This window comes from Bombina bombina, chromosome 1 (assembly GCF_027579735.1).
Source record: "Bombina bombina isolate aBomBom1 chromosome 1, aBomBom1.pri, whole genome shotgun sequence".
NCBI lineage: Eukaryota > Metazoa > Chordata > Amphibia > Anura > Bombinatoridae > Bombina > Bombina bombina.
Window position 1 is genome coordinate 470,997,366 of NC_069499.1, and position 13,478 is coordinate 471,010,843.

Here is a 13,478-nt window from a genome sequence, read left to right on the forward strand (position 1 = left end):
TCATGTGACCAGCTTTGCTGGGCTCTTTGCCATTTCCTGTTGGGGAAGAGAATATCCCACAAGTAAGGATGACGCCGTGGACCGGACACACCGTTGGAGAAAGTAATTTATCAGGTAAACATAAATTCTGTTTTTACCACCAAATGCGATCATATTAAAAAAAAAAAATTTACATACCGCTTCTGCAATCATGACACAAATGGTTGTAAAAACTTCTCTGGGATCCCCTTTGTTCAGAAATAGCAGACATACATGGCTTTGCCATTGTTTTTGGCAATTAAGACTGCAGCTGCGCACTACACTTATGAAATTCCCGGTAGTGAAGGGGTTAATCTGGTAGCTTGTAAAGTTAATTTTAGCTGTAGTGTAGAGATTACCCTCCCACCCCCGATCCCTACCTGATCCCTCCCAAACAGCTCTCTTCCCTCCCTCTCCCCCATTGGTTACCACTATCTTAGATACTGGCAAAGAGTCTGCCAGTACGCAAAAGATCTGAAATGCAGGGAACCCTCCTCACCCACCTACCTCCCTGATCCCCACTCCAACAGTTCTCAAATACTCTCCCCCTCACTAGATGCCACCATCTTAGGTACTAATTTATGGGGGGGTATTTATTATTTTTAATATTTAATTGTTTGTTTTTTTTTTGTTTTTGTTTTTTTTCTGTAGTGTAATGGTCACCCCTCCCCCCAACCGATTAGCACTGAGAGGTTTCCCTCCACCACCCCTTTTCTGTAGTGTAGTGCAGTGTCACATCCCTCCCTCTCGCTTCAATTTTTTTTTCTTCTGAAGACTATTGTCACTTCCATTCCCTTCCCCCTTTACCGCTGGGCCACCCACCCAATAATGTATCTTCATATGGTAATGGAAGCACAATCAGCACTCCCTTAACATATGAATGGAGATTCGATCTGCCACTGGCTGCAGTCTTAGCCATCAGAGCTGACACCTGGGGCCGCAGCATGAGGCAGAAGGTTGGACATAGCTACTATGTCAACAGTGCACGCTAGGCAAAGTACCATGTGACGTAGTAGTTCATATGGTTTTAGGGATTAAAGGGATTTTGCTTTGAAAACCTAGCACCCACCATTTGTTTTAAACATATGTGAGTATGCAATATGACAACCAACATGTTAGTTACACACACAAACTCTCAACAAAGTAATCGTTGCAGAGCTGCACTGAAATTTCTGTCTTGCATTTCCCAGGTTATCGGGAAAAAACATCTATAAATTACTCAGAAATAGGGAATTCCAAAGATGATATAAATGTTAAACAATCTTTTCCAAAGTAGTCAAGTATTGTGCTAGCTCTTATGTTATCTGGAAATTCATGTGACTTCCCTTAAAGGGACACTCAAGTCAAAATAAACTTATGATTCAGACAGAGCATGCAGTTTTAAGACACTTTCCAATTTACTTCCATTATCAAATTTTGCACAGTCTTTTTATATTCACACTTTCTCGGGGAACAAGATCCTACTGAGCATGTGCAAAAGCTTACAGGGTATACGTATACTAGTCTGTGATTAGCTGATGTCTGTCACATTATTCAGGGGGCCAGAAAATGGGAGAGAAAAATAATTTGTCAGAAAAAAATCTACTGCTTTTTTGAAATTCAGAGTAGGTGTTAAATCATTGTCTTTTAGTTATGTACTTGTTAATTATGCAATTCTACTGCATTAAGAGTGGTCCTTTAATCTAGCTCTTTACTCATTTTATTTCCTACCTTCATCTTTACTTGCTTTTGGCATTGCATTTTTTTTATGTCTCTTTTAATAAGTTTTAGAGCTAGAGAATCCAATAAGAAGTTTATTCAATTGGTATGAAGCGAAATATGTACCAAATTGTGAAGATTATATTTAATCTGTGACTACGAAGACTTTATTTTAGGGTAGAAATTGGTTTGACCCCATGTTATGTTTCGTTTTGGAGAGTTAGTCTCTTTAGTGGGAAAAAAATACGTTTACTTTCTATTAGTCAGTTAATATTCTTTTTCTCCTTTTTACATTGATTCATTAAGATTTTTTTTATTATTATTTCTCAATATTGTGCTAATATTTTTATTGTTCTGGATCAGTATCCTCTTCCACTTCCTAAACAACAATTTAAAGTATTATCTTATAAGCCGTAAATTAAAGTACCATTTAAATACAGTAGAATTGCATAAGCAGCAAATTAATAATAACAATACAATGCAATATCACTGAATTTCAAATGAGCAGTAAATTTTCTTCTGGAAAAGTTCAATTTTACTTCCCCCGTATCATGTGACAGCCATCAGCCAATCAAAAATGCAAATACACATATTCTGAGAGTTTTTGCAAATGCTCAGAAGGAGCTGGTGCATCAGAAAGTGTGCAAATATAAATATTGTGAACATTTTGCTAATGGAAGTGAATTGGAAAGTTGCATGCTCTATTTGAATCATAAAAGTTTAGTTTTGACTTTAGTGTTCCTTTAATAGAATATTATGTAGCTGTTCATTCAGTTGTATTATTATTATATATGGCCCCCTTTTCATAATATCAGCTATTCAAAATGTAAAGTATATTGTCAGTTTGAAAATAGTTTGACAACAACTTTTTTTTTATAAAACACCTTGCTGAGAAAGGAAAACACAAAATAGCCATGCGTTCTGCTATAATTTAATATCAAATAAGCACAATTTCTAGGTGAGCCTTAAACATGTGGTATGAAACAGAGTCTATGCACAAATAAATGAAATAACTGCCTATTATATGTTATAAAGTTCTGACATGACGCTTTATTTCAGGGTGCTAGATCTTTGTCGTAACGTAAAAGAAAGGATCGTTCGAGAATGCAAAGAAAGAGGTGTGCAATTCCCTCCCCTTTCTACTTGCAGGTACGTGTACTCTTGGTCTGACAACGTCATTTATAAAGTCTTTCCCTTCCGAGAGGAATTGTGATTTATGCAGCGTGTGTGATGCTTACAGATAATGCCCCGCTGCTGGCTTTGGTAAGCAAGGTCACATAGTGCAGCTGTTGTCTCAGGGTGATAAGGCACAGTGATGTGATCTCTACTGGAAAGATTACAGTAGCACTTGATTAGATGTATGACATTTTATTTGTCAGGTATTCACAAGCCAGCCAAGTATAACCAGATTGATTTGAACATTTAACCTCTATAAAAGTCAAAGCATTGATTGACATTGAAACTAAATGGAATTCACATTAAGTTTTGATGAAATACATTGTAAAAATAATTAGTCCATTTGAATTCAAGTAATATAAATAAAATATAATTGTTTGGTCATCAATTTCTACAACCATTGCTTTATTGTTTTTAAATTGGAAGATATTCTCTTTAAAAAAAAAATCTGGAAGTTTTACTTTTTTATACCATGAATGTAACATTTTTATGTCTTTGTGGCATGTTATCCTTACTAGAATTAGCTCATTTAAATTGTTTGTGATTTTGCCGTTAAACTGCTTCCAGAGTTATAAACAGTGTTGTAGATTTTATTTAGAGCTAAAGAAAATAATAGACGGATGTGGTAAAACGATGAATAACAGATCTCTTAAAAGCCTCAACATCAGAAGAGATGCATTTAAATTGTTCTTGGTTGGTGCATTGCAAATGTAGGTCTATTATCTTTTCTTTTTTCTTCTCTACATTGGATAATTGCAGAGCATATATCTTCATGCCACAATGCTAACAAACACAGAGTTTGGATTGTAAACCACATTTTGTTAGTACAAGAAATGTCAAACATATTCTTGTTTCTCCTTGGCTTGTTATTACATGTTTATGGTTGGGCTTTGTTCGTTATCTCTTTGCTGGTCCAGTCTAGATAAACTAAGCAACGTAAATCTCATCATTGCCTATGTACAATGAAACTGCTGTGGTATGCACTTAATCCAAACAAGATGGGCCTCACACAGGACATGGGCCCCTATTCCAATCCTTTCAGCTGGGTAGGTTTAGGCTGCCTTTTCTGTGGCATTGCAATCCATTAGTACAGCCGTTTCAAATGGTTAAACCTCACAAATTAAAAATACAGTGTAACTGGAAGTCTGTTTTTCTTAAGTTCAGTGAATAAATGAAAAAGATTAAGAAACCATATTTTTGCCTGGGGTTTGTGCATGTCTGCGTCAAAACAAAATATATTAGGCCAATCTGAAAGTAAAACATTCCTGATATTTTATCCGGTATTGATGCCATCTGACTATTGGGTTTCCTCACTTAACTCTGGGTTGGAAAAATGTCTTTAGACTCTAGAAGTCAGGCCAAATATTTAAGAGCCTGATAGGTTTTTATTTTTCATACTCTGTGGGGCAATGTGCACACTTCATATTATTATTAGGTTGCCACCTAAACATCATTTTAACTACAAGCTTTTTTTTGTAGTCTCAATGCATCACACTTGTTTGTTTAAGTTGTTTTTAGAAGTCCAAAATCCCTCAGCTACTTCCTTAACCCTTTAATATGGGGATTGGGAGGGTATAATAGCGTGGTCTCGCCGTTTGTGGCAGGACCCGCGCTATTAGAAACAAGAAAACCTGTAACGACCTGCGATTTACATGGTACGTTGTGGTCATTAAGGCGTTAATTTGGGATAGACCAGGCCAGCAACTGTCATTTTATTAGCATTTTGTTCATTTATTTGCAGTATCTTATTTAATAATGCCTGCTGAGGCTTGTTAGGGACAGATACTTACAAATGTTAGGCTTGTGAAGTGTGCAATGTGCATGTCCTAATTCTCAGAATTTGAAAACCCACAATTTTCAGAGTTAAATCACAGGAAAAGGAGAAAAATAAATTAAAGTGTATTGTAAAGATTTTTTTTAATTGTTTCGTATTTTATTCTCAAAGTATTTCATGTCTATTTATGATTCCAGAAAAGATAGTTTATTTAGAAGACAGTAATTTGTATAGAGATAGGGTCCCGATAATAACAGGGACTCCCCTTCAAGAATTGGTCTTTTTAAATCAACATTAACCCCGTAATGACCACAGCACTTTTCCATTTTCTGTCCGTTTGGGACCAAAGCTATTTTTACCTTTTTGAGGTGTTTGTGTTTAGCTGTAATTTTCTTCTTACTCATTTACTGTACCCACACATATTATATACCGTTTTTCTCGCCACTAAATGGACTTTCTAAAGATACCATTATTTTCATCATATCTTATAATTTACTATAAAAAAAATATAAAATATGAGGAAAAATTGAAAAAAACACACTTTTTCTAACTTTGACCCCCAAAATCTGTTACATATCTACAACCACCAAAAAACACCCATGCTAAATAGTTTCAAAATTTTGTCCTGAGTTTAGAAATACCCAATGTTTACATGTTCTTTGCTTTTTGTGCAAGTTATAGGGCCATAAATACAAGTAGCACTTTGCTATTTCCAAACCACTTTTTTCCAAAATTAGCGCTAGTTACATTAGAACACTAATATCTTTCAGGAATCCCTGAATATCCCTTGACATGTATATATTTTTTTTTAGTAGACATCCCAAAGTATTGATCTAGGACAATTTTGGTATATTTCATACCACCATTTCACCGCCAAATGCGATCAAATACAAAAAATCGTTCACTTTTTCACAATTTTTTTCACAAACTTTTGGTTTCTCACTGAAATTATTTACAAACAACTTGTGCAATTATGGCATAAATGGTTGTAAATTCTTCTCTGGGATCCCCTTTGTTCAGAAATAGCAGACATATATGGCTTTGGCATTGCTTTTTGGTAATTAGAAGGCCGCTAAATGCCACTGCGCACCACAAGTGTATTATGCCCAGCAGTTAAGGGGTTAATTAGGGAGCTTTTAGGGAGCTTGTAGGGTTAATTTTAGCTTTAGTGTAGTATAGTAGACAACCCCAAGTATTGATCTAGGCACATTTTGGTATATTTCATGCCACCATTTCACCGCCAAATGCGATCAAATTGAAAAAAAAGTTAAATTTTTCACAATTTTAGGTTTCTCACTGAAATAATTTACAAACAGCTTGTGCAATTATGGCACAAATGGTTGTAAATACTTGTCTGGGATCCCCTTTGTTTAGAAATAGCAGACATATATGACTTTGGCGTTGCTTTCTGGTAATTAGAAGGCCTCTAAATCCTGCTGCGCCTCACACGTGTATTATGGCTAGCAGTGAAGGGGTTAATTAGGGAGTTTGTAGGGAGCTTGCAGGGTTAATTTTAGCTTTAGTGTAGAGATCAGCCTCCCACCTTACACATCCCACCCCCTGATCCCTCCCAAACAGCTCCCTTCCCTCCCCCACCCCACAATTGTCCCCGCCATCTTAAGTACTGGCAGAAAGTCTGCCAGTACTAAAATAAAAGGGTTTTTTAAAAAAAATAAAAAAATTTTTTTTAGCATATTTACATATGCTAGGGTGTAGGATCCCCCCCTTAGCCCCCAACCTCCCTGATCCCCCCCAAAACCGCTCTCTAACCCTCCCCTGTGCCTCATTGGGGGCCATCTTGGGTCTGCCAGTACCCAGTTTGCAAAAAAAAGTGCTTTTTTTATTTTTTTTTGGCTTTTTTCTGTAGTGTAGCTTCCCCCCCCACACACAGACAAACCCCCACCACCTTGCTGATCTTTTTTTTTTTTTAAATATTTAGAAATTTATACATTTTTTATTAATTCATTTTCTGTAGTGTAGCGGTTCCCACCCGCTCCCTCCCCGTGCACGCGCCCCCCCCCCGCCCTCCCGTGCACGCGCGCGCGTCCGTGCGCGCCCCCCGCTCGTCCCCGCCCACGATCCCGCCCCCCCTGCACATAACCAGGGCCATCGATGGCCGCCACCCGCCTCCCGGTCCGGCTCCCACCCAACAAAGCAGGGAGCCACCGATCTCCGGTGCAGAGAGGGCCACAGGGTGGCTCTCTCTGCACCGGATGGCTACCAAAGGTTATTGCAGGATGCCTCCATATCGAGGCATCACTGCAATAACCGGAAAGCAGCTGGAAGCGAGCAGGATCGCTTCCAGCTGCTTTCCACACCGAGGACGTGCAGGGTACGTTCTCAGGCATTAACTGCCTTTTTTTTGAGGACGTACCCTGCACGTCCTCGGTCGTTAAAGGGATATGAAACCCAATTTTTTTTTCTTTTATGATTCAGATAGAGCATGTAATTTTAAACAACTTACCAATGTACTTCTATCATCTAATATACGTCATTCTCTTGGTATCCTTTGTTGAAAAGCATATCTAAGTAGGGTTAAAAGCAGCAATGCACTTCTGTGAGCTATCTGTTGATTGGTGGCTGCACATATTTGCCTCTTGTCACTTGCCTACTGATGTGTTCAGTTAGCTTTCAATAGAGCATTGCTGCTTCTTCAACATAGGACACCTAGACTGGAGAATGAAGCAATTTTGAAAGTTGTTTAAAATTGTATGTTCTATTGGAATTGTTAAAGAAATGTTTGGGTTTCATGTTCCTTTAACAATATTACTTTCTCTGTGTTATTTTATTAAATATGTGAAAACCGCTACACACAGCCATTTGTTGTCTATTGCTATTGACTTTGGTACCGTATTAGCATCAAAGAGTGTAGTATTTTAACCCTTAAATCACATTTGAAGGTTGTTATGCTGATATAGTTGGTTGATATGTGTATTTGGCGGTTTCGTTCACTGCTAAATGCAGAAGGAGGAGGCCCCTTGCGGCTTCTGGCTCTTTTTGTGACCAAAATTATTCTTGTTAAAGTGGAACAAACTAAATCCAGATCTTAGTGTGTTGCACTTTCACAAGAAAAATTTAATCTCTGAAAATAGCTAAAAGCCACAAGGGGCTGCCGCCTTCCGCAATCAGCAGTGGACATAACTGCAAAATGCACATACAGTATATAATAGTTGGTACATAATTTGTCTGTATTTATGGAATTCTTAAGGTTCTACAACATGCAACAGCTAGTTAATTTATGCTTATTTGTATAATTTATCTTCTTGGTTGAGACACATGGAGAGCCTTCCTCTAAATTAAATTATTTTTCTGAACATTTTGATTTTGAAACACCCTTGACCTATTTTATTTTTAAGTCTTTAACACCATCCACAATTTGTTTTGTTTTAATATCGAAGAAGCAATGACCTTGTAAGTGTTTGATGATACTCTGTGTGATTTAGAAGCTATATTTTTAGAGCTGTCTTAAGAAATTGCATCCCTACTTGTGTACTCTCCTACTGGAAGATTTACACCCTGTTCTTTCCCTATTCAAAAATTCTATGTATAGGCTGGGGGCCCTCTTGGTCATTTGTTCCTAGTCTAATGTCTAAGACATTTTATCATTTCACAGGAATTATTAAACTTTAGTTTTGTTGTTATTGTTGTCTCTCTTGAGAATAGTAGATTAGAATATTAAATGGATATATATATGCAAAATTATTCAGTTTATGCCAGTTAGATCCTTTCAGGACAGAGAATGGAAGCAAATTATTACCCTGCTATTCCTAGTTGCACCCTGAGCGGAGGACTAATTCTATTCTAAGGTATTTAACACTATTAAACATGACGGTTCAAGATTCAAGCTCACCCGTGGTAGCTATATAGCTATTGTTTACCTGGTTATTGAAAGCAAGAAGTTAAAAAAATGGAATTGCACCATTAGGGGAGAACAATTAGCTAAATATCAGGAGTACATGGATTCTTTGAACACTGTAAATTTAATTCATTCCCATGAAACCAAAATTGTTACAAAGCTGGAGTGTAGCAGCTAAAGTACTTTTCCTTCTTTCGGGCAAGAGCAATATAAAGGGATGTAGACAGGGGCGAAACTACAGGGGGTGCACAGGGCGCAGGTGCGACTGGGCTCCTGAGGGTGGGGGCCCAGCTTAAATTTTTTTTTTTCCCATAAAAAACGTTAACCTTCAACTGCCTGCACTGATATCATGTGAGTGTGACATGACTACAGGGGTTAGTGTTTCTGTTTTACCCATTGGTGTTTGTGTGTGTGTGTATGTGACTGTGTGTATTTATGCATGTATGTGTGTGTGTTTATTTTTGTGGAACCAGCAAATTACAGACCTTGTTACTACAGCATGGGGGCAGGGGGTAAACAGTGTCACTATACAGTACCACTATATACAGTATGGGGGGGTGGACCATGTCACTGACTACTGTGGTCACTTTATAAAGTACTGGGGCGGGTAGGGTCAGGCCAGCCATCTCACCAGCAGATTACAGACTGTGTCACTAACTCACTATATACAGTACTGGGGGGTTAAATAGTGTCTATATATATATATATATATATATATATATATATATATATATATATACACAGTAATAGGGGGTCAGACCATCTCACAGACTGTGGGCACAGGGTACCTCCTTTTGCAGAAATGTAATCTGATTCACATTTTTTTCTGTGTTAAATGTAAAAAAAATATATATATATTAAATTCACCTTTTTTGGAGGGGGAGGGGTGGTGGGGGGCCCTTCTTAGATTCTTGCACCTGGGCCCTGTGGTTTTTAGTTACGCCTCTGGATGTAGAAACATTTTCTTAGTATGTTTTTATTATATAACTTGATAAAGTGACCAATTCAAAGTGAATTATATGGATTGTACACATTGTAATCCTTCTATGGGGGTGGCATTGTAAGCACTGAGGGTCCTCTATATTTCAGTACTTTCTTTGGCTTTACAGAAAAAGTCAGTCAAGTTTGTTTTATTATGTGTATGTCCCTGTAATTTTCATGTAATTTTTGAGTAAACTTATAGTTAGGCTGACAGTTTGGAAAAAGTTATATTGGTGTAAGAAAATATTTTTTGTCGCAATAAAAAAAATATATAACATCCCTGTAAAGATAATATAATAAAATAATGGCAATATATTTACAAAAACTGCTACTACTCATACACACATACCTTTTCTTAACTCATTTGTATAAAAATCTCTAACTTTCCGTTTTGGCACATAAGGTATAGAAATTGAAAGCTCAGATTTGTAAAGTAAAGCCATTAATACTTTTCTAGAGAAGAAAAAGAAAAATCACTTAAATAGCTGGTCGTTCAGACATTATTGTAGTGTTTTTTTTTGTCTTTCTGTGTATTATTTTATCTTATTGAAAATTAGTTTTCCCACATCTGCTTGTGGGCTTAACAGGGAAGTTCCAGGGATGTAGCTGAAAGTTCTCTGCTAGGTCTGTATACTGTATATTCTCTAAACATTTCCCCCCCTGCTGTTCTTGCCGTTTTATCTCGCAAACTGAAATGTGGTAAGACTACATAAAAATACACATTTAACCTTAGTGGAAAAACACATGCATACAAAAATTGCAAAATAATATACACTGGAAAGAGAGTAATCTGATTTGTATTGGCTGCAGTATTTAATTTTTAAACTGTGCACTCTGATACCTTTTACTCTCGCCAGAAACATTTCCCTTTCCAGAAAATTCCACATCTTTCTATGGGAAGGAAATGACATCAAGTTTTTTTTATTTCTGGTCTGGCAAATGTTAAAGGAACATGAAACCCAAATTTCTTTCATACAGGTGGTGAGAGTCCATTACTCCTGGGAATTACTCTTCTTTACCACTAGGAGGAGGCAATTATTCCTAAACCCCAAGAGCACTGTAAAACCCCTCCCACCTCATATGTACCTCAGTCTTTATTTTGCCTCCGCTGGAAGTGGTTGAAGAGTGAAGATGTGCATTTGATTCTTCAGACAGAGGGGTTCTCAGTCTTGTATTGAGGCCCAGTTTCCTCTCTGTCATATATGGGGTATGGTTTGTGGCTCCTTTTGCCTCATTGGAAAATCTGTCACAGACCCTCCATGATTGGTCACAGTGAGTTGTCTTTTGCCTCCTCCTATAGATCTACAATATACTCCTATTACATATCTTTTGCTGATATGTTTCAGTACTGGTTTGGCTGTCTTCTGGTTGTTTGCGCACATCGGGTTAGTGCACACATGTCCTCAATCTTGCGCACTGTGGGTGTTTTTAAATTCCCTTATAACTGTTCACGCATCTTATTTCTTTTTCTAGATACAATGAGTCCAGGGATTTCATCCTTGTGGGATATCGCCTCCTGGTCAGCAGGAGGCGGCAAAGAGCACCACAGCAGAGCTGTATATATATAGCTCCTCCCTTTCCTCCCACTCCAGTCATTCTCTTTGCCTGTGGTAGTGATAGGAAGAGGGAAAGTGAGGTGTTAGTTTAGATTCTTCAATCAAGGGTTTATTATTTTAAAATGGTGCCGAAGTGTGCTATTTTTCTAAGGGTGTAGCTGTATTCCTTGTCAGCCTCTAGAGTAGAGCTACAGGTGGCTTTAAAGCAATGGGAACTGGTGGGGTTTTACCCTCACTGCGCCTCCCATACTTGTGCTGCCCTTCTGGATTATGTTCTTAGCAAATAGTAACTAAGGCCCTTCTGTGTCCACGTGTCATGCTGTCGCTCAGCATAGAGGTAAGTGCAGTCTTTATTTCTTTCATGTAATTAGCAAGAGTCCATGAGCTAGTGACGTATGGGATATACATTCCTACCAGGAGGGGCAAAGTTTCCCAAACCTCAAAATGCCTATAAATACACCCCTCACCACACCCACAAATCAGTTTTACAAACTTTGCCTCCTATGGAGGTGGTGAAGTAAGTTTGTGCTAGATTCTACGTTGATATGCGCTCCGCAGCAGGTTGGAGCACGGTTTTCCTCTCAGCGTGCAGTGAATGTCAGAGGGATGTGAGGAGAGTATTGCCTGTTTGAATTCAATGATCTCCTTCTACGGGGTCTATTTCATAGGTTCTCTGTTATCGGTCGTAGAGATTCATCTCTTACCTCCCTTTTCAGATCGACGATATACTCTTATATATATATACCATTACCTTTGCTGATTTTCGTTTCAGTACTGGTTTGGCTTTCTACAAACATGTAGATGAGTGTCCTGGGGTAAGTAAGTCTTATTTTCTGTGACACTCTAAGCTATGGTTGGACACTTTTTTAATGAAGTTCTAAATATATGTATTCAAACATTTATTTGCCTTGACTCAGGATGTTCAACATTCCTTATTTTCAGACAGTCAGTTTCATATTTGGGATAATGCATTTGAATCAATCATTTTTCTTACCTTAAAAAATTTGACTTTTTTCCCTGTGGGCTGTTAGGCTCGCGGGGGCTGAAAATGCTTCATTTTATTGCGTCATTCTTGGCGCAGACTTTTATGGCGCAAAAAATCTTTTCTGTTTCCGGCGTCATACGTGTCGCCGGAAGTTGCGTCATTTCTTGTAATGTGGGCGTCTTATTTGGCGCTAAAAAAAATATGGGCGTCGCTTTTGTCTCCACATTATTTAAGTCTCATTTTTCATTGCTTCTGGTTGCTAGAAGCTTGTTCCTTGGCATTTTTTCCCATTCCTGAAACTGTCATTTAAGGAATTTGATCAATTTTGCTTTATATGTTGTTTTTTCTCTTACATATTGCAAGATGTCTCACGTTGCATCTGAGTCAGAAGATACTTCAGGAAAATCGCTGTCTGGTGCTGGAACTAACAAAGCTAAGTGTATCTGCTGTAAACTTTTGGTAGCTGTTCCTCCAGCTGTTGTTTGTATTAATTGTCATAAGAAGAAAAAATGGGGTTTATTTAGCAGCGCTAAAAAAAGCTAGGAAATGATGATACCAATCTAATTTATGTTTTATACAATCTATTTTATTTAAAAATTCTTATAACACATAAAAACAACAGCAAATGCTTTTCCTAATTAATAAAGGGACGTCTCCCTTATACAACACTTATAAAAACAGACTAGAACCATATAATCCTAGAATTTAAGGTATAAGGATTATATGGTTCTAGTCTGTTTTTATAAGTGTTGTATAAGGGAGACGTCCCTTTATTAATTAGGAAAAGCATTTGCTGTTGTTTTTATGTGTTATAAGAATTTTTAAATAAAATAGATTGTATAAAACATAAATTAGATTGGTATCATCATTTCCTAGCTTTTTTTAGCGCTGCTAAATAAACCCCATTTTTTCTTCTTATCCACCATTTAGTTCTCTTTGAGGGAAGAACTTTTTTAGCAGCAGGAATCCACCTTTAGGCGCTCCTATCACACTACACATAAATGTATTAATTGTCATGACAAACTTGTTAATGCAGATAATATTTCCTTTAGTAAAGTACCATTACCTGTTGCAGTTCCATCAACATCTAATGTTCAGAGTGTTCCTGATAACATAAGAGATTTTGTTTCTGAATCCATCAAGAAGGCTATGTCTGTTATTCCTCCTTCTAGTAAACATAAAAAATCTTTTAAAACTTCTCTTTATACAGATGAATTTTTAAATGAACATCATCATTCTGATTCTAATGACTCTTCTGGTTCAGAGGATTCTGTCTCAGAGGTTGATGCTGATAAATCTTCATATTTATTTAAAATGGAATTTATTCGTTCTTTACTTAAAGAAGTACTAATTGCTTTAGAAATAGAGGATTCTGGTCCTCTTGATACTAAATCTAAACGTTTAGATAAGGTCTTTAAATCTCCTGTGGTTATT

At 37.3% G+C, this 13,478-nt stretch overlaps 1 protein-coding gene across 2 annotated transcripts in view; it reads left to right on the forward strand.

Annotated features, from left to right (window-relative positions):
* Positions 1-13,478, forward strand: part of AGPS (alkylglycerone phosphate synthase) — a 705,364-nt gene that overhangs the window by 552,422 nt on the left and 139,464 nt on the right. For both annotated transcript variants that reach the window (XM_053698493.1, XM_053698494.1), the window contains exon 17: positions 2,776-2,865. In XM_053698493.1, coding sequence (XP_053554468.1) covers positions 2,776-2,865 — 90 coding nt within the window. The remainder of the gene's footprint in view (positions 1-2,775; positions 2,866-13,478) is intronic.